Consider the following 25,195-nt stretch of genomic DNA (forward strand, 5'->3'; position numbering starts at 1 on the left):
TATGGGGCGGGTGCTCCCTTGCTTCCTTCATCCAAGATAAACTAGTGACGATCTTGATCGGTGCGTGTGTGATGGAACTTTAGTTGGCGTCGCACGGACGCGGTGAACTCGAGGACAACTTTGAGAAGAAAAAGGAGGGACGGAGATGAAACTATTGTAGAGAGAGTAGTATCTATACCCCCTAAATAGTGTGTGAATAACTTTGAAAGTTTGTCGTTGGATGAAGCCAATCCGACGGTGCAGAGATGGCAAATCCGAGCACTACTGGCCGTTGGATATCATCTACATTCCATCAGATTCAGCCACATGTAGAATCTAGAAGACTCCATGGTTGAACTTAAGCATAATGCACAAACCTCAAAACACAAGCACTTCTCCTTTGTTCTAGAATCTTTCGTATCATAATTGACCAAACTTTTTTTTTTAAATAAATTGCCATTATTTGTTTTTGCTTTATGCTTTACAATGCACAATTTCATGAATCTTAAAATAGATTTTTTTATAAAACTAATTGATTTTGAATGAGATGAACTATAAAATTAAACGAATATCTACATCATGCATATATGACTCAAAACTTATATGCTACAGTGTGGTATTTATTCATAATTTACTTGCCAAATCTTATGCGTGCAATGCACGTGTACCTTACTAGTAAACTATAGAACACGGACGTCACGCCGTAGCTGTACCCAACAACAATTGAGTTGGATCGGCGTGGTCGCTATGGATCTTTCGAGAGTCTCTGCATGGTCCTGGCTTGCCGTGCGAAAGAACTAGTTCAGTTCGTACCGATGTTAGCTAGTCAGAATTTGTAGTATTTCGGAGAAAAACAGACACACGCACACGCGTATGAGTATAACGCACACTGACAATCGATCGAGCGCGTCGCGCATGCAACTCCATGCACGGAGAAATTCCTTGGCCGTGGTGCAGCAATTGTGGTGAACGCGGAAAGCCATTTTTTTGAAACGTGCAAGATTTTTTTTTAAACGTGCGGAAAGCCATTTTTACACTAGAAGAAGAGAACAAAATTGGAAATGTGGAATCATCCCGGCAGGAATAGGAAGTGTGGAATCGGGTGTGATCTCTTGTTCTTCAGGCGCAAGTCTCGTCGTCGAATGGCCCGTCAAATCAGTAACGACAAATACTCGACCACCACGACCAGTACTAATGTTCGTGTCCAACGGCATCGGACATGGATTGCGTCTGCGTCCCACCGCGCACCAGCTTATAGTACATATCACCACAGCTAATAATTAATTAAGCTTCCGTCCAACCGCGTTCGGGCTACCTGGGGAGCAAGCTAAGCGATTATTCTAAACTGACGCGAGCAGAAGAGAAGGTTCTAACTTCAAGTCGGGTCGCCGTCGATGGCGACGGGCTCAAGTCGTGCCTCCTACCTCGGACGTCAAGAGCGACGTGGTGTACACGTGACGCACCTTGCTGCTACCTGCTAGTAGTAGTACTCCATCTATAGAATAAAAGGCCAACAATCCACGGAGCCGAGCCACATCCACAGCCAATTCCTCTGAGCTCTTCCAAGTGACTGAATCCATTCCACATCTCATCTCGCCCATCGCTTCACAGTTCGCACAGACGCGCGAACTCTCATTGATCATATCGCATTTGCCTCGCGCCGATGGTCTCGTCGATGAAGCACTGCAGAGATCAGGCCGAGGTGCCACTGTCCCTCTCGCTCTCCCTCGGTGTCGTGGCTGACCGGAACAAGAAGATGCGCCGCAGTGCGGACGGCGAGTTCGTGTGCAAGACGTGCGGCCGCTCGTTCCCGTCGTTCCAGGCGCTGGGCGGGCACCGGACAAGCCACCTCCGTGGCCGTCATGGGCTTGCCCTCAGCCTCGCCCAGGGTTCCGAGCCGGCGACCAAGAAGGCCACGAAGCAGAACCTGGCGCACCAGTGCCACGTCTGCGGGCTTGAGTTCGAGCTGGGGCAGGCCCTAGGCGGCCACATGCGCCGGCACCGCGAACAGGAAGCCACCACCATGGCGCAGGCGCCGCCCGTTCTGCTACAGCTCTTCGTCTAGCTCTAGCTGGTTCGATAAGGATAGACATCTAGTGCCGGTTTGCTGGTTCATCTATGTGCGCGATTGGATTTGTAGATTTGTTGCACACTAGTAGGCGTTGGTCTCGGTTCATTATCTCATGTTTGTACGCTTATGTAAATATTTAGGACTCGTTCATTCATTTATTACAGAGACTATATATGTGTTATTGTGCTTTTGCGGACACTATATGGGCGTTGATTTCTGGAAGTTAGTTGCACGGAAACCCTTATGAATAGTCCATTCTGAAAAAACACTCGGAAACACTGTTCGAAGCTATATTCGGAAACCTAGATTTCAATATTCATAAAGTTATGCATGTGTACTAGATTTCAATTTAGCATCCACTTCAATCTTTTTTTTCACTTTCATTGTTTTCCCGTGGCATCAAACACGCTGTGCTAATTCTATGAGATTCAAATGGGCATATGCCACTCCAATCCTTTTTTTATTCCTATGTTTTAAGAATCCTACGAATCAAAGAGAGCCTGAACCATCGGCGGAAAAGACATGAGTGTATCCAATGAAAGGAAGAGAATGAGTGAGCGAAGAGTAGGCGACAAATGCACTTAAAGACGAAGTGAGTATACATGAAGCTAGGTTCGACTATGGTTACCTAACTTCTTTTACTGTGCGTGCTAGTGTATACACTACCCAAGTATGAAAGATCCTGCGCGATTAAAGATCTTTTCACAAACTCTAGAAGATTTCAGATCGCTTCTATCCACACGCGGACTATTTTATTCTTTCCTGTTAACGGGTTGACCACTGAATCTGATTATGTCCACAGTAAGGGAGATCGTCAACAAAAATCAATCATAATTCGATTACGTTCTGATTCACTTTAACAAACAATATGCCCAGTGAAGAGTGGCCGTAGTGTCTCAATCAATCCTACCGTAGACGGTATCCCCCCTCCGAAGAAAAGAAGAAAATGAGATTGGTCATCACTAGGTACGTCACGGTAGATTACCTAACCTTTTCTCTGTAAAAATGTTAATTACTCCTTCCGTCTCAAAATAAGTGTCTCAACTTTGTACTAGCTCTAGTATAAATTTCTATTAATCTTGAGACACTTATTTTGAGACGGAGGGAGTATTATGGATCAGAGGAAGTATTAAACTTTCCTTTAATACTCCTTTCCTTGTGAACAGAACTTGTCTACGGATGCCATGAAGTACTAGTGTGCGTAGCGCAGTCAGTAGAAAATACGGAGTAGTATGTATGCAGCACACGCAAGTCTGAATGATCTTGCGCCATTCAAAGATCTTTTCCCGGGCTCTAGAACCTTCCAGGCCCTTCCGCCGTCCAAATACAGAGTCCCTGGAAGCTAAACAGCTGCCCGTCGCCACGCGCCTTGTGGCGTGACATCTGACGCCACTGAGTAAATTGCACAGAAGTACCACAATTGGGGCATTGGAAACAGATTGGTACCAAGTTTGGTAATTTTTACATGTCAGTATCAAGTCTGGGGCTAGACGTTACAAAAAGGTCTAAATCGCGTATAAACGCGTATTGACAGTGTATCTGACCGGCAGGGCCCGCCTGTCAGCTGCTGACGTGGCATTTTTCTGCAGAACCCCCCCCCCCCACGGTGTCGCTCCGCGCCCGCCTCGCCGCCCTCGCCCTCGCACTCTCCCTCCGCGCCCGCCTCCATCTCCACCCCCGCGCGCTCCACCCCCGGAGTCGTCGTCCTCGTCGTCCCCGCCGCCGATGATCCAGCGGAGGAAGGTGCTATCCTGCGAGGAGGGCGGCGGGTGCGGCTCCTGCATCGCGGTGGCGTGCGGGTCGCCCCAGCCGACCATGTCGAGGGGCGGCAGGTGGTGGACCCAGTCGTCCTTGGTGTCGTCGTCGTTCGCCCCGGGGCCCGGCGGGGGCGGCCATGCCTGCGCCGGCGGGGCCGCGGAGACGTTCTTGGCGAGGGCCGCCACGCCGGCGGGCAGGGGCGAGGGGGAAGACAGCGTGGGATGCGCGGCGGGGCTGGCCCGGCGGTCGAGCACAGACGCGGGGTCCCACAGGCCTCCTCCTCCGCCGCCGCAGGTCCTGGTGGTGGTGCTGGTACTGGTACTGTCGCCGGTCGCCGTGCGCGTGAGCGGGCGGGAGCAGCTGGAATGTCGTGAGCTGCTGCGTGGGCATCGACCCCCCTCCCGGGCAAGCTCTGCTCACTCACCTCATCGCCGCGCCACAGCAGCAGTAGGAGGAAGAAGAAGAAGAGCTCCGAGTGATCTGCTTCTCTTGCAGTGGTAAGGTAAGACGGCTTAACGGGAGCGCGCCGGCTGAGGTAGGAGGCCGCCACGGGGAGAGGGCGAGGGGACGGGGGTTACGGGAGGCGAAGGAGCACGGGCTCGAGGGGCTCCTCCCCTCGATCCAGATCGGGCACCGTCGCGCGTGAGGACGAAGGAGGTGCGGGGGGTTTCTGCAAAAAAAATGCCACGTCAGCAGCTGACAGGCGGGCCCTGCCGGTCAGATACACTGTCAATAAGCGTTTATACGCGATTTAGACCTTTTTGTAACGTCTAGCCCCAGACTTGGTACTGACATGTAAAAATTACCAAACTTAATACCAAGCTGCTTCCAATGCCTCGATGGTGGTACTTCTGTGCAATTTACTCACACCACACGATCGGCCGCGCTACGCACGACTGAAATATCCGAGAGCCCGATCCTATCCGTCACGTCGCAAACGTCGCGGTGGCTTCGAACGATTGGTCCACAGACGCCAGAGGTAGGCCAGCCCCCACCAACTCGGCGCACACGTAAGCTCCCCCGGCAGCAACACGCATGCCAGCTACACAGCCTATATATAAGTGCGCCCGTCTCCCCTGCCGACCCATCTATCCATCCATTCTTCCTTCTCCAGACACAACTCCACAACAGCACAAAAAAGCTTCGATCACAGACGAGCAGCAAATCATTTAGACGAGTAGCGAATCCATGGGAGAGGGGATGAAGCGCGCAAGGGAGAAGGAGCCAGCAGCGTCGCTGGCGCTGTCTCTCATCACAGACTCATCGACGTCCACCACAACCTCGGCCGACTCGGCCGGTGCGCCGGCGGCAGCGCCCAGGAAGAGGGCACGGCGAGGGAGGGTAGTGGCCACTTCGGGGGAGGGAGAGTTCGTCTGCAAGACTTGCGGGCGCGCCTTCGAGACGTTCCAGGCGCTCGGCGGCCACCGGACCAGCCACCTCCGCGGCCGCTGCGGGCTGGAGCTCGGCGTCGGCGTCGCCAGGGCCATCGGGGAGCGGCAAAGGCACGACGACAAGCAGCAGCACGACTGCCAGATCTGCACACTGGGCTTCGAGACAGGCCAGGCGCTCGGCGGGCACATGCGGCGGCACCGCGAGGAGATGGCGCTCGACCGGTGGGTCGCGCTGTCGGATCAGGAGGCGGGGCACCAGGCCGCCGCCGACCGGCTGCCTGTTTTGCTCGAGCTGTTCGTCTAGCCTGCTAGCTGGATCTCAATGCTTGTTAGTTCAGGACTTGTTTGTTCAACGTCGTATAGAGTACGTATTTGCTGATTAGCGTTCCCGTTCGTGCTGGATATTTGCTTTGGATCGGTCCATTTTCTAACCGATTGACTGAAGGTTTACATGCACTTGTATACATAATGAAGACACATTCGTTTGTTCCAAATGCTATTGACAGATTCTTGCATCCAGATTGTTTTTCTATGAATACTAGTAGAATGTCCGTGCGTTGCCACGGGCCAATAAATGGATCTATCTAAATTCAAAATATCCCTAATTTAACCAAACTTATAGAAAAATGTATTGACATTCACAATACCAAATCAATATCATTAGATTCATTGTGAAATGTAGTTTCATATTTTATATATTTGGTATTGTAGATGTTGGTATTTTTTTAATATAAATTTGGTCAAACTTTGCAAAGTTTGACTTGACACAAATCTTATACGCAGAGTAAAAACGACTGGAGGGAGTACTTCACTAGGTTGCCACTCCACTCAAAATCTGGCTAGTGTTTCCTCCGGGTCTTATCAAATTGTTGACACCACAACTTTCCCTAAGTAGGATATCCGTACAATGTAAAATTCTTTTATAGAAAACATAAGATGTGCATATTTGCTATCTTAGCCATTTTACAATACCTCGAGTGATTCTCCTACTGCTACAACCTCAGTCGCCAAACTTTGTCATGGTTCATTAGCAGGACATGCTTGTTTCTTTGACACACCCTCAAACCAGTTAAAAACCCCATTGATGAGATTCTTTGTATTTATCGTAACACAGATACTCAAAATAGAAGAACTATGATCACCTTCTCACCGAAATAAGGAACAAAATGTAGTGCCCGATCAAGAGAATCCTTGACGGTGGCAGCGGGGGCATACATATTTTTAGTAGTTCAACAACAATAGTGTCACACATATACTTTTTAAATCCTTTTTCAACCATCTCGATCTTTTTTTTTTGCTTAAGACATCTTCCTTTTCAAAAGTACGCCTAGGCGTATCGTATTTTTATAGAAGAAAGAAGCAGGTTACAAGAGGACTACCCTTGTTACAAACTACAAGTGTAGCGCAAACTCCACACCATAGCAGTCTGAATACATGTCACCACACACATTACAACCACAACACAAGATGCCTACCCTAAACTAAAAGACAAAGTCGCGTTTCAAGTGACACCGGATGCCTCCGAAGATAAGACACCATCAAAACTTCCCTGATCAACGCACCATCCACCCATGTAAGCTTAAAAGAGAGGTATGTGAGGAGGTGGCAGGACTTGGTCGGACTCGAGGAGGCACCGTCTCGGACGCATGAGAGATTTATGGCAAGGTTAATTAATTTAGATTTGATCTTTAGAGATTGATCGTGATTGATTGTTTCACATAAAGACATTACTAAATAGCTTGTGTCGACATGGAAAGTTCTGATTAGTTTAGATTTTTTTTTTCCGTTGTGTGAGAGGTGACGCAAAAATAAACCGGCGGACTGAGGGTGAAGGGACGAAAAAAAGCCATGGACGCAATCCTATCAACTCAGACATTAGGAGTAGAGATGTTGTTGTTCAACGCGATTGTATATTTGATAAGTCCAGTACGGAGCCTCCGTACGTAAACTCATGCAATATAAAGAGCTACCATCACAGCTTGAGAACGACTCAACATTGACAATACAGTGATTCGTTTGCTCGCCCGAGTTGAGGACGAGCGCGCGGATCCTTACGGAGCGACGTGGGGACCGAGAGGAACGTTGAAGCAGCTGCGTGATCTCCCGTATCCCCTTCTTCCTCATCTGTCTGGCTTCCTCGTCGTCGTCCAGCACAATTGGCATGTCCTGCATCCCTGGTGACGGCACCACCATCTCCACCACTACCGCATCCACCTTGGGCCAAGAGGTGCCCAGACACAAGATCTGTATATCGCCAACTTCCATTGTTGGTCATTCCGCCATCGAGACAATAATGCAGTCTCGATAATGGTGCGTGCCATCGAATGCCACCACCCCCATCCCGGTTCGATCTGTGTACCTCCTCAGTATAACAGGCCACAGACACGATCCAGATGGCACGAAACTATACGTCATAACCCTCCGCTATCCAGTCACCTTCGCGTCCTGCGCGGTCATCGACATGGCCCTGCTGGTCGAGAAGAACTAGCCGCGGTGAATCAACTTGCCGGAGAAGAGTACCATGTCAGTCGATGAGGTTGTTCTCCGCCCTGAGGTCAGAGACGAAGAGCACCGACCGGGGTATATCGCACGGTATCTCCGCGCAGCTTTTGGCCCAAGGATGAGGAGCGTCTGGTAAAAGCGGTCTAGCTAGTTGCTGCTCGGCAAAATACTGCATGCGTTGCAAAATAATTGAAGTTTTGGTTATGTCCTAAGTCAAATTTGTTTTAAGTTTAATCAGTTCTTAAAATATATCGCATCTATAGCATCGAATTAATCTCGTGAGAATCTTTATGACATATGCTTTCGTATTATATGTATTTGATGTCGCAAAATCTTAGTAAATCTTTCTGTAGAGTTGATCAAACTTAAGCAAGTTTGTCATAGCACAATTCTAGAACTTTAATTATTTTTGAAGCGAAGGGAATATTAACTTTTTTTAAAAAAAACTTTCGATCTTTTCATCTTCCATCATGGCAGTACAACGAATGCCGGAAATAATAAAAATTACATCCAGATCCGTAGACCACCTAGCGACGACTACAAGCACTGAAGCGAGCCGAAGGCGCGCCGCCGTCATTGCCCCTCCCTCGGTGGAGCCGGGCAAAACTTCGGGAAGTCGTCGTGCTAAGGCCCCATAGGACCAGCTCAGCGGAACAACAACCGCCGCCGATGAAGAGTTGCGTAGATCGAAAGGATCCCATCGGAAAACATCAAACCCTAACAAAACGCGAGAAAACAATTAAAAACATAGCCTCCCGCCGGCAAGGGCCGAGATCCACCGCGCCGCCATGGCCCTAAGGTCACACACGATGAAGAGCTTGAAGTCATTTTACGGCAGACGCGTTGATACGCTTGCAAAGAAATGAAGCTTAATTAAATACTAATATTTTTAGTAAAACCAGGTCCGTACAACGTACTCATCGGTCATTTTTTATTTTGCGAATAATACTCATCGGTCATTGTTCTCAACAAAAAAAAGCTCATCAGTCATCACTGGCTTTGCCCATCATCACATTCTAGGAACAACTTTGCGTAGATGGACGGGTAGCCTTTCTTTTTTTGGGGGGAAACATAGAGAGTTTTTTATTCATATGAAGGCATTTTCAGGACAATCAGCCAAGAGGCTGGTCACCAAGAAGGTAGGAGTCTCCTCAAGCTAGCTATCGGTCACATTCAGATTGCAAGCACGCTTTGCATAAAGATGCGTCAGGACGTTAGCTGACCTGTTTACATGATGAATATCAAATAAAGCATAATTTGTACGGACGGGTAGCCTGGATTCATGTGGAGAAGGGCAGGGCCCAAACCGGCCGGTACTGTACGCGGTTTTGCCAGGGCGCGATCCAGCGCTCTCTCGAGAGACGTACGCGTACCAAGTTGTCAGCAAGTAGCTGCGGAGCCGGCGGTGCGGCCACGTAGAACCACTGAGCTGCAGGTTCGGGTCAATGGGTTACTCCTGTAGAAAGACAGCTCTGTTCCATACCTGCATTCGCCGCGTCGCAGGGGCCACGTTTTCTCCGCTGCTCCCAACTGCATAATTTGCACAGTTGCACACGGCTCCCGTTTCCCTGCTGACCAAGCAAGCTTGCTCGCTCTCGCGCGGCTGCTCGTCGGCCGCAAGCAATTCCGGCCGGTGCACCAACGCAGTGGCGCGTTGCTTGTCAACTGCAACCGACTCGATTTATTTGTTTATTCGTGCTGGCGGCTAGATATCTGTTCCTTTTGGTGCCATTTTAAATCTGCTAGCAAGCAGTGTGCGGTGCTCGTGCACTCAGCGAGAAGATGGCCCCAAAAGGGGTCTGCATGTGCATGCTACATAGTCCCGCGTAGATCGGAGTGTGTCCGTGCTGACGTTACCTAGTCGTGGCCGAGGACATCTCTCCAATGTGAACATGCACACTGTATTTGTCTGCGCATTTGCGTGGACACGTTCGCAGAAAGTGATACGCGAGCCGGTCATTCAACGGTGCCCGCATACATTTTAAAGTGCATTTGAACAAGCCAACTGATTTCCGTGGTATCAAAACAAAATTCATTTAAGCTTGAACATAATTTACATAAAAAGGACGGTACTTCGTCCGTTCAACTAATAAAACCTAAAAGCAAACAAAAATCTATACTAGCTTGTAGCGGGCGGTGACGTTATACGTGTGCCCAGCCTGTCCAGCGGCACCTCCGTGCCGTTGTCGTCTGCGTCGTTGTCGTCATTAGAGTGATCCCTTCCCGGCGGTACAAGGACGCGAGGGTGCGGCGGCCCTGCTCGGCTGCCGCCTGGCGCTCGCAATGGAGCCGCTCCGCTTCCTCCTGTGTTGTGCGGATGGCCTCCGTGACCAACCCCATCCTTGGAGCCTTAGCCTTGCCGCTGCCGCCGGCCGCGGCGTCGGTCTCGCTGCGATACCACCCCTCGCCGATCTTAGCGAGCTCCCCATCCAGGCGGAGGCGTTGCCGCACAGTCGTCTCGGCGGTTATCAACGACCGTCCAATTGCCCAGGCCTCCGCGAGGTCGGGGTCCTTGTGAACCCAACTGGGCGCCTCGTCAGACTTGGCGAACGCAGCGCACCGCTCCCGCCTCGCCGCCTCCTTATGCGCCCTCTACTCGGGCCTCATGAAGCTCCACGACCACCAAGGTAGTGGAGGAGGTGCCCACGCGCCTTTGGGATCGCCGGCGGCACCTCATCCTTCACGGCCTTGCCACGTGAGTCGCGGCGTGGCGATGAGGGCTCCTCCTTCGCGTGGCACCTGATTTGGAAGTCGCGGTTGCGCGTGGGAAGGGGGTGGGTGTCGGTGTATCTGTGTGGGGGGAGGGGGGCTCCGCCTTCATCTGTGTGTGTGGGGGGGTGGGGGGGATGGGGGCTCCGTCTTGATCGGCTAATATGGCTTAGTTGTGCCCTTTTGTGCTATTCGAGTCAGTGCTTGCTTATCTACCTTTGTAAGCTGGTATGCCTAGTAGATTTATTTTTGTTTGCACTCTTAGAACGTTGTAAGTTTCTGCCCATCCGTTTTATGGGGTTTTATGATATAAAAGAGGATCCTCCCTATGACTTGCATCTAAAGAAACTAGTGACACACCTATTGGTGCCCGATGGCCCTCAGGATGGGAATGGGCCGGGTTGGCCTGCTGGGTCGCTGACCCGACCGAAAAATTCAAGGCCAATGGGTTATGTGGGTCGGTCTCAAAAGAGATTTGGGTCAACAATGCAGTTACCGGGCTGGCGCGGCGGAGCTCCGGCGATGACTCGGTCCTACAGCGGGGTGGAGGGCCAGGCACCGTCCAGTGATGCTGCCTCCGCGGCGGCTGTGGCTTGGGGCCCTTGACCCCGATCCGATCTAGATCTGGCGGTGCTTGGGTTTGGGCCATGGCGGCTAGCGAGGCGTGCTGTTTGTCGGGGCTTGTTGGCCTCTAGGCACCATGGGGGTGCCGGCGGCGACGCGTGCCCGGCGTGGTGACGCTGGTGGACGTGGTGGTCATCTTCTTCCAGAGATGGCCGGCCAGAGGCTTGGTGATCGGATCTTGAGATCCATCATCTTGTCCCAGCTCTGAGTAGGGGAGACATGGTTGCCGGTGAAAACCGAACCGACGGCAGGCGATGGCGGCGTTCTCGCCGTTACCTTGGTGGAGGCATCGTCGTGTAACTACTGTCGACCCACTCATGCTGCTCCGGGGGAAACCCTAGGATCTGGAGGCATCGTTGCTTAGACGGCGGCTTTAGTCTTACTGTTGTATGACATTGTAAAGTCTTGTGAGAATCATTAATAAAGTGGCCGTATGCATTGCCCAGATACAGAGGCCGGGGGTCATCCTCCTTTTCTAAAAAAAGATGCAGGCACCGGGTGACCCGCTGGGTTTGCCGGGCCGGCCACCTTAAAGTTTGTAACTCACAGCATCTACAACCTTCATTGCGTCGACCTTGTCGTATGACTTGATTTTGCGACGAGTCTGTCATATAATTTCCATCAAACGCAAGCTTGCATATATGAACAAAAAAATTCTTGATATGTTTCGGCAAGATGCACATGCACAAAAACACAAGCAGGTGGCTTGATTTTTTTTTCTGTTAACCACGTGTTAGAAATCTTACTAATTCTTACGCTAGTCGGATTCCATTGGACCGTACCTAATTTTAACATCTGGTTTGTCCATAAGACAATGTAAAACAAGAATTTGGGTTGATCTGAAGTACCCATCGGGCCAACGAAGCCACTGACTATTCTTTATATGGGTCGATATGTAGCTTCTCAAATTGGTCTTGGGCCACAGGTGCCGGCTCCAAGGCCAGGTCTGGGTTAGCCCATTTCCATCCTGAGATGGCCCATAGAGTTTGTGTTGCATGAGCACGGATATGAGGAACTTGACGACAACTTCGAGAAGAAAGGAGATGGAAGAGGGACACCAATGAGACTATAGGGGAGTAAGGGCATCTGTAATGCCAGACCTCTAAAACGGGCGCTACATTTGTCCGTGGACCTGTTTGTACCCATCGGTGGACACTGACATGGAAGCCGTCCATCTAATCATTTCCGCATACACTTCAAAGCAAACTTGAACAAAATGGACAAATTTCATGCAAGTCGGACCAAATTCATTATATTTTGGACATATTTCAACTAAAAAAAGCGGGTGAGACTTTTTTGACCTAATCTAAATGATCGCCGGCCATGGCGGAGTACGTGCCCTTCATTCTGTCTTCCCCATGTCCGGCAAGCTCATCGACCATGAGCCCTCGAAGTGAAGCCACGAGAGCGAAAGAATAGGGAGAGACCTTCCTAGAACACAAGTGGTGGCGGCGTCTCATGTGCTACTCTTCCACGCCCGAGTCTGCTGTATCGACGGCGCCGAACATGGACACGCTGGCCTCGTGGTCGTGGCGGCGGGGTACGAACCGAGGTGGCAGCGCAGCTAACACGGAGCTGGCGCCGTCCGTGTTTGCCTGCACCTCCTCTTCAGCCACCTCCGCGTCGATCTCCGCAAACAGGCCGCTGCACGTGAACTGGCATAGCACATGCTGCTCATTCAGGAAGCCCAGGTCCTCGGCGACCATGTCCCCGACGGCATCGTCATTCACCTGCTCGCCGGAGGTTATAGCTTTGGTCCTCCTGCACCTGCCAAACGTCATGCTCCAAGGTGAAATGTTCCCGCGGATGCTCTAAGGTGATGCCGGTGAGGGCGGTGGTGCCGGCTCGTCGTCGTACACCTCGTCCATCTTCTCGTCGGTGTTGCTGCCCTCCGGCTGACATGGTGGGCCTGCCAGCTAGCCGCAATGCCGGCCAACTTCTGCTTCTGTTTGATGGAGAGTTTGTCACACATCGCTTTGGAGCTCGAGTTCATGGTCGACGTGGTGCATGGAGGAGATCGGGAATGGGGGTGTGGTGCGGTGGAGATCGTGTAGGGATTGACCACGTATAGATAGCGAGAGCCGGCCAGGCCAAGCAGCAGGTTGTGTGACTGCGGGCGCCGAAGTGGGTATGTCAGGCGGCTAGTTTGAATGCTGAGAGACTTTTGGTCAAGTCTCTCCACCATTGAATAGGCATGGACACCTGGACGTGGCATGGGCGACGTTCTTGGCCGGCACGTCGCCTCTATGCCACCTCCAGTGAGAGGTCACGTCCGATCTGTGCGGGCACAAATGATGGCTTTACGCTCTGGAGTGATGCTGACCAGCATTTGCGCAACAACCGTTTCACGTCGGCGCTAGAGAGGGTTTTCTGTGCGATCCGGGTGTCGGACGCATGCGTGGCACTGGTCCGGACGCTCGTAAAGGCCTCTCTGGTTTGCCTCCCGTTTGTGGATCAGGCCCGTCCAAGGGCATGTGCAGGCTATGCGACCGCACAGGGTCCCCAATTTCTAGGGCCCCCGTTTTGGGCCAGTATATTATTTGTTTTGGGCCCTTTTTTCGCAGCTAGTCGCGGGCTCCCTTGAACTGGGCCTGCTCCAATATGTCCTGAACCGAGCCCTAGTCCCGATCTACACAGCCTACCGACGAAATCACTAGTTGAGGAGTACTTGTTGTAAAGATCACTCACATGCAGCGCGCCACTTGTCGCAACCTGGGAGTTTTTCTTTTTTCTTAGATCCGTTTATTCAAAATGTTTTATCTCTCAAACCGTGCGTCCAAATCTCAAATCGCATTCACCGTTGGATTCCTCGCGGCGAGATCTTCAAAACTAGATCCCATGTTGATATGTTTTGACGAACTTTTTTTTCATGAAAAAAACCGAACCGGGAGCACGGGTTTTTTCCCTTTCTGAAAGAGGCACGCCTATGCCTCTCACGAAATCACAACCGCGCCTCTCGCGGAAGCAAAACCGTGACTCTCGCGAAAGAAAAAGAAGAAGAGAAAACACCTTTTTTTCGTTTCCGAGGAGGCACGGCCGTGACTCTCGCGAAAGCACAACCGTGCCTCTCGCGGAAGCAAAACCGTGACTCTCGCGATTTTCCGTTTCTGAGAGGCACAGCCGTGACTCTCGCGAAGGCACAGCCGTGCCTCTCGCGAAGGTAAACCGTGACTCTCGCGAAAGGACAAAAACAGAAAACGCGGTTTTTTTTCATTTCCTAGAGGCACTGCCGTGACTCTCGCGAAAGCACAACCGTGCCTCTCGCGGAAGCAAAACCGTGACTCTCGCGAAAGAAAAAAAAACAGAAAACACGTTTTTTTTTCGTTTCCGAGAGGCACGACCGTGACTCTCGCGAAAGCAAAACCGTGCCTCTCGCGGAAGCAAAACAGTGACTCTCGCGAAAGAATAAAAAACGTGTTTTTTCACGCAAATTTTTTATTTCGGATTTTTTGGTCGAAAAGCTAAGGAAGACCGGTGGAAAACCAAAACATCGGAAAAACCTAAAAAAAACTTTTAAATAGCCGAAAACGCGTGCGGAAAAATAAAAATAAAAATCCGGAGGGAGCACCCAGAGCGCAACGCGTGGTGAATGGCTGAGAGCGCGCCAAGTGGCGCTGATTGTTGCGAGGCTCCCGAAGAAGCGCTCGTTAACTAGTGGCTCCCGCCTACCGATACATTGATCAATCTACGATCTTTCCGGAGACGAACTGACAGATATGCGCCGCCGCAGGGCTAATGGTGTTGTCTCGTTTTTGATTGCTTCGTTTCCTTTGTTTTTTTTTTGCTTTAGTGATTGCTTCATTTCCTGCCCGGAGACACAGCTCAGTTCATAATTCATAGCTCTTCTCGTATCAAGAATTAATTCCATGATTCCGCTAGCCGCGGGTCGCTCGATCGGAAAGTCGCAGCAAATCAAAACACACAAGTTGAAGCAGCGGGTGGCCAAGACCAAAGGTGAGGGCATCACCGATATGTCTAAGAGGTGCGCTCAAATTGAATCCATTAAATTTAGACTATATTGTGTACTGTTGAATAATTATATTAGTCAGTATATTGTGCGCATACGCATCAATTCAGGTCGTTTATTTTTGTTATATGAAGTTGGTTAGTTAATCAACTTGACACACACCAAGATTTCCAAGATAGTTGCTCGTTTAACATTTAGGTCGTTTATTTTTGTTATATTACCTTGACTAGCCTATAATTTATACAGTGTTTGAATTTATTCAAATTTCTTTTCTTAAAAACCAAGTATTCTAGAAAGTTTAGGACCACAATTTGCATTTCGCACAGGGGCCTTAAATTTCTGGAGACGGCCCTGCTGTGGATAAACAGACGTCCAGACCAGTTTGCGGACCGATGTGTTAGCGCATTGGACCAGACCGCTCGAGAGAGAAGTAGGAGTATGTCATAAGCTCCACAACAGGGACGTCACTCCCCAGCCGTACCCAACAACAATTGACTTGAATCGGGGTCGTCGCCATCCGTTTCTTGAGTCTCGATATGCACATGCTCATTCATGGCTTGTGGTGCAAAAGAACTAATTTAGCGCGTATTGCAGTTAGCTAGTCAGGATTTGTAGTCATTTCCGTGAAATACAGGCACATGCACACACGCGTACGAGTGCAATGCATGCACACGGACGATCGTTGGAGCGCGTGGCGCATGTGCCATGCATCACGGAGAAATTCCATAGCTGCATGCATGTGGTGCTGTAATTCATGCGGACGCGGCAAGCCATTCTTGGACTGGAGAACAGGAGCAAGAACCGAAACTGGAAACTTGGAACCGTCCATGCAAAAGAAGAGAAAGAACTGTGGAATAGTATGCATGCCCTCATTCTTCTGGCGAAAGAATCGTCGTTGATTGATCCGTCAAATCGGCGCCAGTCAACATAAAGTAGGCCGGTCCATGCAGCAACAAATACCCAACCAGGAGTACAACGGATATGGACCGCGAGCTGTCAAATTATGGTTCCGTCCCATTTCGCTGTCCCTTCGGTCCACATGCACGTAACCGCGTCACGGGCTACCTCGGAGCAGGCTAAGCAATTACTCTAGGCTGACGCGAGCAGAGGAGAAGGTTCTATCTTTCCTGACCTGCGCTTTAGGGGGGTCGCCGCCGATCGCGACGGGCTCCAAGTCGTGCCTCCGCACCGCAGTCGTCAAGCCAGACGTGGTCTACAAGCGATGTACCTGGTGGCTACTAGTACCAGCCACTCCCCACCGCTAGCACTATAAAAGGCTAACCCTGCACGACCGAGCCATATCCACAGCCAATTCCGAGCTCTTCCGAGTGACCGAATCCGCACAGAACTACGAACTCTTGTAGAGGTCATCCGACTAGCCGCCATGGTTTCGTCAATGAAGCAGCAGTACAGAGATGAGGCCGATGCGCCCTCGTCCCTCTCCCTCTCGCTCTCCCTCGGCGCCATCGCCGACCGCAGCAAGAAGATGCGCCGCGGCGCCGCGGACGGGGAGTTCGTGTGCAAGACGTGCAGCCGCTCGTTCCCGTCGTTCCAGGCGCTTGGCGGGCACCGGACCAGCCACCTCCGCGGCCGCAACGGGCTCGCGCTCGGCCTCGCTGCCGGGTCCGATCAGCCGGCGACCAGGAAGACCACGGACCAGAAGCAGGCGCACCGGTGCCACATCTGCGGGCTCGAGTTCGAGATGGGGCAGGCGCTCGGGGGACATATGCGCCGGCACCGCGAGCACGGGGCCGCCACCACGGCCCAGGCACCGCCGGTTCTGCTCCAGCTCTTCGTCTAGCTGGCTAGCGTTTCATTGGTTTCTCTATAGCTGGTTCGATATAGGTAGGCACCCAGTGCAGGTTTACTGGTTCTCCTGTGTGCGCGATTGGATTTGTACATTTGCTGCACACTAGTAGGTGTTGATCCTTGGTTCATTCTCTCATTTTTATGATTATGTACGTATTTAGGACTTGTTCGTTCGTTGATTTCTGAGACTACATACGTGTTACATTGATTTGTTCGTTATTCTGTTCTAACTGAACCGCCTACGAGTTGAGTCGATCAATTCCATGTGTTTTTTTTTTCCAAAGAGGGTCTTTCACTCTATCATTGAACAAATCCCTTGCTACCATTTTTTTTTGCGTCAAAACTTCCGATCTATTCATTTTCAGTCATGGCAGTACAACGAACACCCAAAATAATAAAAACTATACCTAGATTCGTAGATCACCTAGTGATGACTATAAGCACCGAAGCTCCCTTGTCAAGTGGCTGTACCCAAAGAAAAATCCCTCCTAGTGGCGGAGCCAGCAGCTCAAGAATGGGTGTACAGAGTCACCTAAAAATCCTAGTTTTACGCATATTTCCTCATTCATTTGATGTGCATTGTCCTATATACGTGAATTATATATGTGCCATTCAAAATGTTTGCCAAAATAATGATTGTTCACTTGTACATCCAAATCCTAGTATAGCTCCGCCAAAATAATGGCTGTTCACTTGTACACCTTCTCCAAGTGGCTGCGCCAAAGGCATGAAACTCATGGGCCTTCATTTGATGAAGTGAGCACAAACATGATCAAATGTGTAGGCTTTTGAACAACATGTAAAAAGTCAAAAACTAATTTAAAACAAAATTATGGCAATAATAAAACAAGTCCACATAAATTGTGTATCCCCACCTAGATTTGGGTCTTATGTCGTGCACTCACCACAACCAACAAGTTTTGAAACGTATTTGATATACTCATTCGTGGAGGGAGATTAAAAGTCACATAGGCCGTCGATCGGTGTGGCTCATGAGCTACACATTTTGATCAAGGTTTTTGTCTAGTGTTGATAAATTGCATGTATTTGTAGGAATGACATATCTACAAAAGAAATGATCATGTATTCATACATGAGTTAAAAATCCTCTATAGGGCTCAACCGTTAGTCGTGTGGGGAAGGAAATCGCGTGTGGATAAGGCAGAAGTCGCCTGGAATCCTCGGTACAATAGACATAATAGAAGTGAGAACACAAGCATGGATGGAGGTGGATGGGTTGGCTTCATCCCTATAGTTTTGTATGGGAGTATATACAATGCATCTATTTTAATTATTGCTTCTGATCGGTGGGACACTCTTATTTATCTTCTTGTTGAGACGCTAACGAGACCCCATCACTGAACCACCACCAGAGACACAAATATGAAGTTAATGTTCATGCTCATCGACAATGCATGCAATCCTAGTGTAGCTCCGCCCATGCGTGCTACCATTTCCAAGTGGCATCACTTCAACAATGCATGCAATCATCCACCTACGACTGTTACTTGTGCTACCATCTCCAAGTTGAAGTTGCTAGCCTCTCGAAGTGTTGGAGGAGATGATAATCCACAATACGCTAAATCATCGGCGGGGAAGACAGAGTGTATCCAACAAAGAGAAAATTAGTGAGCAAAGAGTATGTGATAGTTGTGATTTGGAGGGGGGGGGGGGGAGCTAGGTTTTGACTGTGGATAACTAAATGATTCTATATGTACAAATTGGAGAAGTTGTACGGAGCACTAAGTTTGTTGCCAGTTGGTAGTTGCAGACCATTTGTCACATCAAAAAATAGGGAATGGTGATGATTTCATATGATAATATGATGGTGAGCTAAAGCTCTATGGTTTAGGCTTTGGTAATGGTATCAATAGGTGTGTTAAGACGTAAGTTGAGGTAACGAGGTGTGTCAGGAGGTAAGTTGAGGTGATTCCGTGCATCATCGTCCTACCATCGTTACTTATCATCGCCGCAACCATCTCTTTAAGCTCCTCGATGTGCAACAACCCTGACGATCACCAGCATCACCCGATCCGCACCTACCAACATGTTTTGTCGCCTCCGCCTAGGACTCTGTAGCTTGTTGTCGGTCGGAGCAGCATCGCCATATCCGGCGAGGTCCTAGCTCGACCTTGTCGTGGTTGACGCTTGTCATGTTGCCTCCAGCTTGGGCCTCTGGCAAAGTAAAAAAAAAATGACTACGCCAATAATTTTACAGGTACCTGATATCTAGCAAACATGCATAAAAAAGACGTCAAAGTCCTCTTTCATAATAAGAAGGTCATCACTGTACGGGTACTGTAGCTTTAATATCTACTGTCCATTATAATCTGACGGTTCTCCTTTCTCCTCCTTAATCTTGTTAATAAATGGAAAGAAAAATCTATGAGCCCGTGAGCCGCACTGCTTCGTCCTCGTCGGTCGTCGCCATCGAAGGCCTGATGCGACCAGTAGTTCTTGGGGGCACCAGACGTGGAGGGCATGGCATGGTTGATTGAGTCGTTCAAGGAGAGTGTGGCGGCCCAGGCGTGCTTGTCCCCTCGTCCGGTTGATACCTTCCTCCATGTCGAGGTTACTCGTGCTGCTCAGGAACATCGCCGTCATCGTGTTCCTCGTAGAGACCGGCGGGAGGAGCCTCCAGGTCGCCCTGCTGCTCGCGGCGCTGGCTGTCATGGAGTCCTTCTCCCCGGCTCTAAAAAGCAAGCCTCCGTCCTCGACCAGCAGAAGGGCAACGTTCCACTAGTGGTGCGGCCGTTCTTGCTGTTCACCGGCGCTCACCGACCACCGACCGGATTAAAGAACTCGACGAGTTATGTAGTACTACGTCCTCCTCTGATTTTCTAGGGGTAAACATATGCCTGCACGCTGTACGTACAGATACAGTCAGGCATTCGGATCTCTATGATGTTGTATCAGCTTTGCACTTAGCCATTACGGCGTAATAATTAGCGCAGCTAGCTGCTGCAGCAGGCGGCGAGAGGTCCATGGCGTGCCTGACAAGCGGCCGGCAGGAGCAGCACCTGCGTGCCCGACAAGCTGATCAAGGAGGTGGAGGTCGGAGGCGGCGTCGGCGGAAGGAAGAAGACGATGCTTTGACAGGGATAGATGGGAAGAAATGAGAGCCTTCCGATTAGATTAAACGGTAGATTGTGCAAGTAACTGTACCGGTGCAGTAATAACATGACTGCAGAGGAGTATGCTAGAGCACACACCACACACGTCTCAAATCTGAAAGATTTGGCGCGATCAAAGATCTTTCCACAGACTCTAGAACGTTCCACGCCCTTCCTGCCCGCACGCTCACGCCGGCGCCGCCGTCCAACTCTGGAGTCAGGATTAAATTAATGGATCAATCTGCGATTCCGGCCACCGCCCACGCGGGCAAGAAGCGGCGCGCCGCCACGCGCCTTTTGGCGTGCCAGGTGACGCCACTCCGCGGTCCGCACCACACGTTCCCCTCCGGTCGACCCGCGCTACGTACGAAGGAAAATATCCAATCGAGCTATCTGCCAAAACAATATAATATCCGAGCTCTAGCTCTATCCCATCCGTCACGTGAAAGAACGTCGCCGTGGCCTCCGACGATTGGTGCACAGACGCCAGAGGTCGGCCAGCCCCCACCAACTTGGCACACACGTATGCTCCCCCGGAAGCACCACGCACGCCACCGCCTCCTGCCCACACAACCTATATATAACTGCGGCCGCCCATGAGAGCATCAATCCATTCTCGCAGACCAACTACACAACAGAGCATCAATCCATTCTTCTTCCTGGTACCGAGTTCTCACAGACCAACAGCACAACAGAGCATCGATCGAATTCCACACGCGAGATCAGGAAGACGAGCAGCAACTACATGGGAGCGGGCATGAAGCGCGCGAGGGAGGAGGAGCCAGTTGTGTCGCTGGCGCTGTCGCTCAGGACAGACTCCTCGGTGACGTCCACCACGACGTCGGACAGCTCGACCGGTGCGCCGGCGCTGGTCCCCAGGAAGAGGGCGCGGCGGGGGAGAGCTGTGGCCACGTCCGGGGAGGGGGAGTTCGTGTGCAAGACTTGCGGGCGTGCCTTCGAGACGTTCCAGGCGCTCGGCGGGCACCGGACCAGCCACCTGCGCGGCCGCCATGGGCTGGAGCTCGGCGTCGGCGTCGCCAGGGCCATCAAGCAGCGGAAGCGGCAGGAGGAAAAGCAGCACGACTGCCACATCTGCGGGCTGGGCTTCGAGACGGGACATGCGCTGGGCGGGCACATGCGGCGGCACCGCGAGGAGATGGCACTCAGCGACGCCATGGACCGGTGGGTCGCGCTGTCGGATCAAGAGGCTGGGCACCAGCACGCCGCCGACCGGCCGCCAGTCTTGCTCGAGCTGTTTCTCTAGTTACCTAGCTCGACCTCTCTGCTTGCTAATTCAGGACTTGTGCAAATCTTCAGAATGGTACATTAGCGTCCTGTTCGGAGTCCCTCCACTCCGCCGCTCCGCTCCGGGAGCTGGCAGAGCTGTAGTTAAAAAGGATGGAGCTGTAGTCCCTCCACTCCGCACCTCCTCGTATTTTTAGGAGCCGGCGGGTTGCCGAACAGACCCTAGGTTTAGGTTAATTGTGTCTTCAGAATTAGATAGCCTAATTGTTCGATAGAGTACGTTATTGCTGGTTAGAGTTCTCGACTTCTCGTTCATGGAATTTTGCTTTGGATCGGTTCATTTTCTTGACCGGTCGACTAGGGATTTATGTGCACATATACATACCTAAAGACAAATTCTTTTGCTCTAAATGCGATTGACATAATCTTGTCCTCAGACTGCTGTTCTATGAATATGCTGCTGTTCACCCCCATTTGTGTATTTTTTTGCGGGGGCATTTTGTATATGATCACAATTCACAAGTCCAATTCGGGGCCTAAATTTGTAAAATTCTGCAATATAAAGCTCTACCTTCACAATTTAAGATCGCCCAAACGTTGACAATATAGTGGTGTCCGGAATATGTAGTGGTTTGAGATTTAGAAAACCGCGATCCACTACTTGTGTTTTATCCGTGATCTGTCTGTTCCAAAACAGCTACAGTGAGTCTACATCCTGACAGAGTGACACATCTAGGGATATGAGCATAATAGTGACAAGTGTCGACATTTGTGCAAGTGGAGAAGGAAATGAGAATCGAGAAGATGCGATAAACATCTACGTTGAGATGTTAACGAGACCCCATCATTGAACCACAACAAGAGACACAAATATGAAGTTGAAGTTCATGCTCATCGACAATGCATGCAATCCTAGTATAGCTCCGCCCATGCATGCTACCATTTCCAAGTGGCATCACTTCAACAATGCATGCAATCATCCACCTACCACCCTTACTTGTGCTACCATCTCCAAGTTGAAGTTGCTAGCCCTCTCGAAGTGTTGGAGGAAATGGTAATCAACAATACGCAAAATCATCGGCGGGGAAGCCAGAGTGTATCCAACAAAGAGAAATGAGTGAGCAAAAAGTATGCGATAGTTGTGCTTTTGGGGGGGGTGAAAGCTAGGTTTCGACTGTGGATAACTAAATGATTATGTATGTACAAATTGGAAAAATTGTACGGAGTGCTAAGTTTGTCGCCAGTTGGTAGTTGCAGACCATTTGTCACATCCAAAAAATAGGAAATGGTGATGATTTTATATGATAATACGATGGTTAGCGAAAGCTCTATGGTTTAGGCTTTGGTAATGGTATCAATAGGTGTGTTAGGAGGTAAGTTGAGGTAATGATGTGTGTCAGGAGGTAAGTTGAGGTGATTCCGTGCATCATCTTCCTACCATCGTTACTTGTCGTCGGCGCAACCAACTCTTTAAGCCCCTCGATGTGCAACAACCCTAATGATCACCCGCAACCCCCAATCAGCACCTATCAACCTGTTTTGTCGCCTCCTCCTAGGACTCTGTAGCTCGTTGTCAGTCGCTGCAACGTCCCCATATCCGACGAGGTCCTAGCTAGACCTTGCCGTGGTCGACGCTTGTCATGTTGCCTCCAGTTTGTGCCTCTGGCAAAGTAAAAAAAATGAGTACGCCAATAATTTTGCAGCTGCCTGACATCTAGCAAACATGCATAAAAAAGACGTAAAAGTCCTCTTTCATAATAAGAAGGTTATGAATGGAAGTTCAATTACATTCTCATTCCCTTTGACAAATACTATTGTGAAAATATCACGGCTGGTGAAGTTTGACTGTAGCATGACCGTTCTCTCAATAGATTGGTCGTAACCCCCCTTATAAAAAAAGATCGATCAGAACAATAGTTGGCATCACTCTGTATATCACAACAGATGACCTAACTTTTTTTTTCCTATATCTATACCCTGTATAGTGTCACAATAACTTTGAATATCAGCCATTGGGTATGCTCCATCCGATGGTTGAGAGACGGCGAATCCAAATAAATATCATCCGCTGTATAAATTTTTCATCACACAAGATTCTGCCACGTGGCCTTTTCATTGAATCCCCACTATTGTCTCATATTATTCTAGAAGTATCTTCTTTTGATGCCAAGAATCTGATTCTCCAATAAAAAAAGCAATAGAACAATCTAGATTCTATAGATTTGGGACCTGACTAGTACAATTTGTATGGAAGAAAATAAAATGTCAAGAATGCATTTCCCCTGCTACTACTATTATATATTTTCTGATGTGCAAAGCACGTAAATAATTTAACAGTACCGGATGGAGCACGTATGTGCTAGAGCACACACCTGAAAGATTTGGTGCGATTGAAGATTTTTTCACATACTTCCTCTAGTACAAAGTTGTACTATTCTCGAGACATTTATTTTAGGACGGAGGAAATACTATAGGAAGTTCCAAACCCTTCCTGCCCGTGTGCTCACGCCGGCGCCGCCGTCCAACTCCGGAGTCCGGATTAAATTAATGGATTAATTGCGGATTCCGGCCACCGCCCTCGTGGCCAAGCAGCGGCCACGCGCGTCGTGGCGTGACAGGTGACGCCACTCCGCACCACACGTTCGCCGCCGGTCGACCGCGCTACGTACGGAGCTCGATCCAATCCATCACGTCGCGAACGTCGCGGTGGCTTCCGACGATTCGTCCGCAGGCGCCAGAGGACGGCCAGCCAGCCCCCACCAAGTTGGCACACACGTATGCTCCCCCGGAAGCACCAAGCACGCCACCGTCTCCTGCCCACACAACCTATATATAACCGCGGCCGCCCATGAGAGCATCCATCCATTCTTCCTCCTAGCACCGAGTTCTCATCACAGACCAACGGCACAACAGAGCATCGATCGAATTACAGATTACAGCGGATCGTTAAGATAAGCAGCAAATCCATGGGAGCGGGCATGAAGCGCGCGAGGGAGGAGGCGCCATTTGTGTCCCTCGCGCTGTCGCTCAGCTCAGATTCCTCGACGTCCACCACCACCTCGGCGGACTCGGCCAGTGCGCTGGCGGCGGACGCCGGGAAAAGGACGCGGCGGGGGAGAGCTGTGGCCACGTCCGGGGAGGGCGAGTTCGTGTGCAAGACGTGCGGCCGGGCCTTCGAGACGTTCCAGGCGCTGGGCGGGCACCGGACCAGCCACCTCCGGGGCCGCCATGGGCTCGAGCTCGGCGTCGGCGTCGCCAGGGCGATCAAGGAGCGGAAGCGGCAGGAGGACAAGCAGCACGACTGCCACATCTGCGGGCTCGGCTTCGAGACGGGCCAGGCGCTCGGGGGCCACATGCGCCGGCACAGGGAGGAGATGGAGGAGATGGCACTCAGCGGCGCCATCTATCGGTGGGTCGCTCTGTCGGATCAGGAGGCGGGGCACCAGGCCGCCGCGGACCGGCCGCCCGTCTTGCTCCAGCTCTTCGTCTAGAGTCTTTAGAATCAGATAGTTTCATTGTTCGACCTTTTAGGCTTGTACAGAGTACAATTTTGGTGGTTAGCGTTTTTGTTCTTGCTGGATATTTGCATTGGATGGGTCCCTTTTTTAACCGATTGACTGGAGATTTTTGCATGCACAAATGCAGCTGCATACATAATGAAGAGAAATTCATTTCTTATAAATGCAATTGACATTCTTGCACTCAGATTGTTGTTCTATGACTATGCTGTTGTTCACCGACATTGTTTATGATAAATCCCGTACGGAGCCTCAGTTTGTAACTTAAGATCGTCTCACCATTGACAGTGTCAGATGTCAGGAGTATTAATTCGATTGAGACTTAGAAATCGCGACCGCCATGCATGTGCTCCATTCGTGGTCTGTCTCTTCCTAACAGCTGTCGTAAGTTTACGTCCTTGGAACATCGAGAGAGATACGAGTACAGTATTGCCAGGATGCGATAAATATACGAAAAGTGGGCGTCTGGCAACTCGCCCACACCCATGGATTCTCGTTCAACCAATTCT

The 25,195-nt window shown here is 50.4% G+C and overlaps 5 protein-coding genes across 5 annotated transcripts; all 5 read left to right on the top strand.

The window, feature by feature from the left end:
• Positions 1–1,513: 1,513 nt before the first annotated feature.
• Positions 1,514–2,303, top strand: LOC123125995 (zinc finger protein ZAT8-like). The gene has a single exon (XM_044546423.1). It carries the CDS (start codon positions 1,643–1,645, stop codon positions 2,042–2,044), a length of 402 nt encoding a protein of 133 aa, XP_044402358.1. The 5' UTR covers positions 1,514–1,642; the 3' UTR covers positions 2,045–2,303.
• A 2,607-nt stretch (positions 2,304–4,910) lies between these two features.
• LOC123125997 (zinc finger protein ZAT18) lies at positions 4,911–5,661 on the top strand. The gene has a single exon (XM_044546424.1). The coding sequence runs from the start codon at positions 4,997–4,999 to the stop codon at positions 5,501–5,503; it is 507 nt and encodes a 168-aa protein (XP_044402359.1). The 5' UTR covers positions 4,911–4,996; the 3' UTR covers positions 5,504–5,661.
• A 10,628-nt stretch (positions 5,662–16,289) lies between these two features.
• LOC123125998 (zinc finger protein ZAT12) lies at positions 16,290–17,045 on the top strand. The gene has a single exon (XM_044546425.1). The coding sequence runs from the start codon at positions 16,386–16,388 to the stop codon at positions 16,800–16,802; it is 417 nt and encodes a 138-aa protein (XP_044402360.1). The 5' UTR covers positions 16,290–16,385; the 3' UTR covers positions 16,803–17,045.
• Positions 17,046–20,535: 3,490 nt separating this feature from the next.
• On the top strand, positions 20,536–21,462 carry LOC123125999 (zinc finger protein ZAT6-like). Its single transcript, XM_044546426.1, has one exon. It carries the CDS (start codon positions 20,669–20,671, stop codon positions 21,185–21,187), a length of 519 nt encoding a protein of 172 aa, XP_044402361.1. The 5' UTR covers positions 20,536–20,668; the 3' UTR covers positions 21,188–21,462.
• Positions 21,463–24,048: 2,586 nt separating this feature from the next.
• On the top strand, positions 24,049–24,783 carry LOC123126000 (zinc finger protein ZAT12-like). The gene has a single exon (XM_044546428.1). The coding sequence runs from the start codon at positions 24,135–24,137 to the stop codon at positions 24,657–24,659; it is 525 nt and encodes a 174-aa protein (XP_044402363.1). The 5' UTR covers positions 24,049–24,134; the 3' UTR covers positions 24,660–24,783.
• Positions 24,784–25,195: the final 412 nt, after the last annotated feature.

This window comes from Triticum aestivum, chromosome 5D (genome assembly GCF_018294505.1).
Source record: "Triticum aestivum cultivar Chinese Spring chromosome 5D, IWGSC CS RefSeq v2.1, whole genome shotgun sequence".
Lineage (NCBI taxonomy): Eukaryota > Viridiplantae > Streptophyta > Magnoliopsida > Poales > Poaceae > Triticum > Triticum aestivum.

What these genes read in the sequence shown, in the direction of transcription:
- LOC123125999 (XM_044546426.1), top strand. Translation starts at nt 20,669, where the DNA reads ATGGGAGCGGGCATGAAGCGCGCGAGGGAGGAGGAGCCAGTTGTGTCG.
- LOC123125995 (XM_044546423.1), top strand. Translation starts at nt 1,643, where the DNA reads ATGGTCTCGTCGATGAAGCACTGCAGAGATCAGGCCGAGGTGCCACTG.
- LOC123125998 (XM_044546425.1), top strand. Translation starts at nt 16,386, where the DNA reads ATGGTTTCGTCAATGAAGCAGCAGTACAGAGATGAGGCCGATGCGCCC.
- LOC123126000 (XM_044546428.1), top strand. Translation starts at nt 24,135, where the DNA reads ATGGGAGCGGGCATGAAGCGCGCGAGGGAGGAGGCGCCATTTGTGTCC.
- LOC123125997 (XM_044546424.1), top strand. Translation starts at nt 4,997, where the DNA reads ATGGGAGAGGGGATGAAGCGCGCAAGGGAGAAGGAGCCAGCAGCGTCG.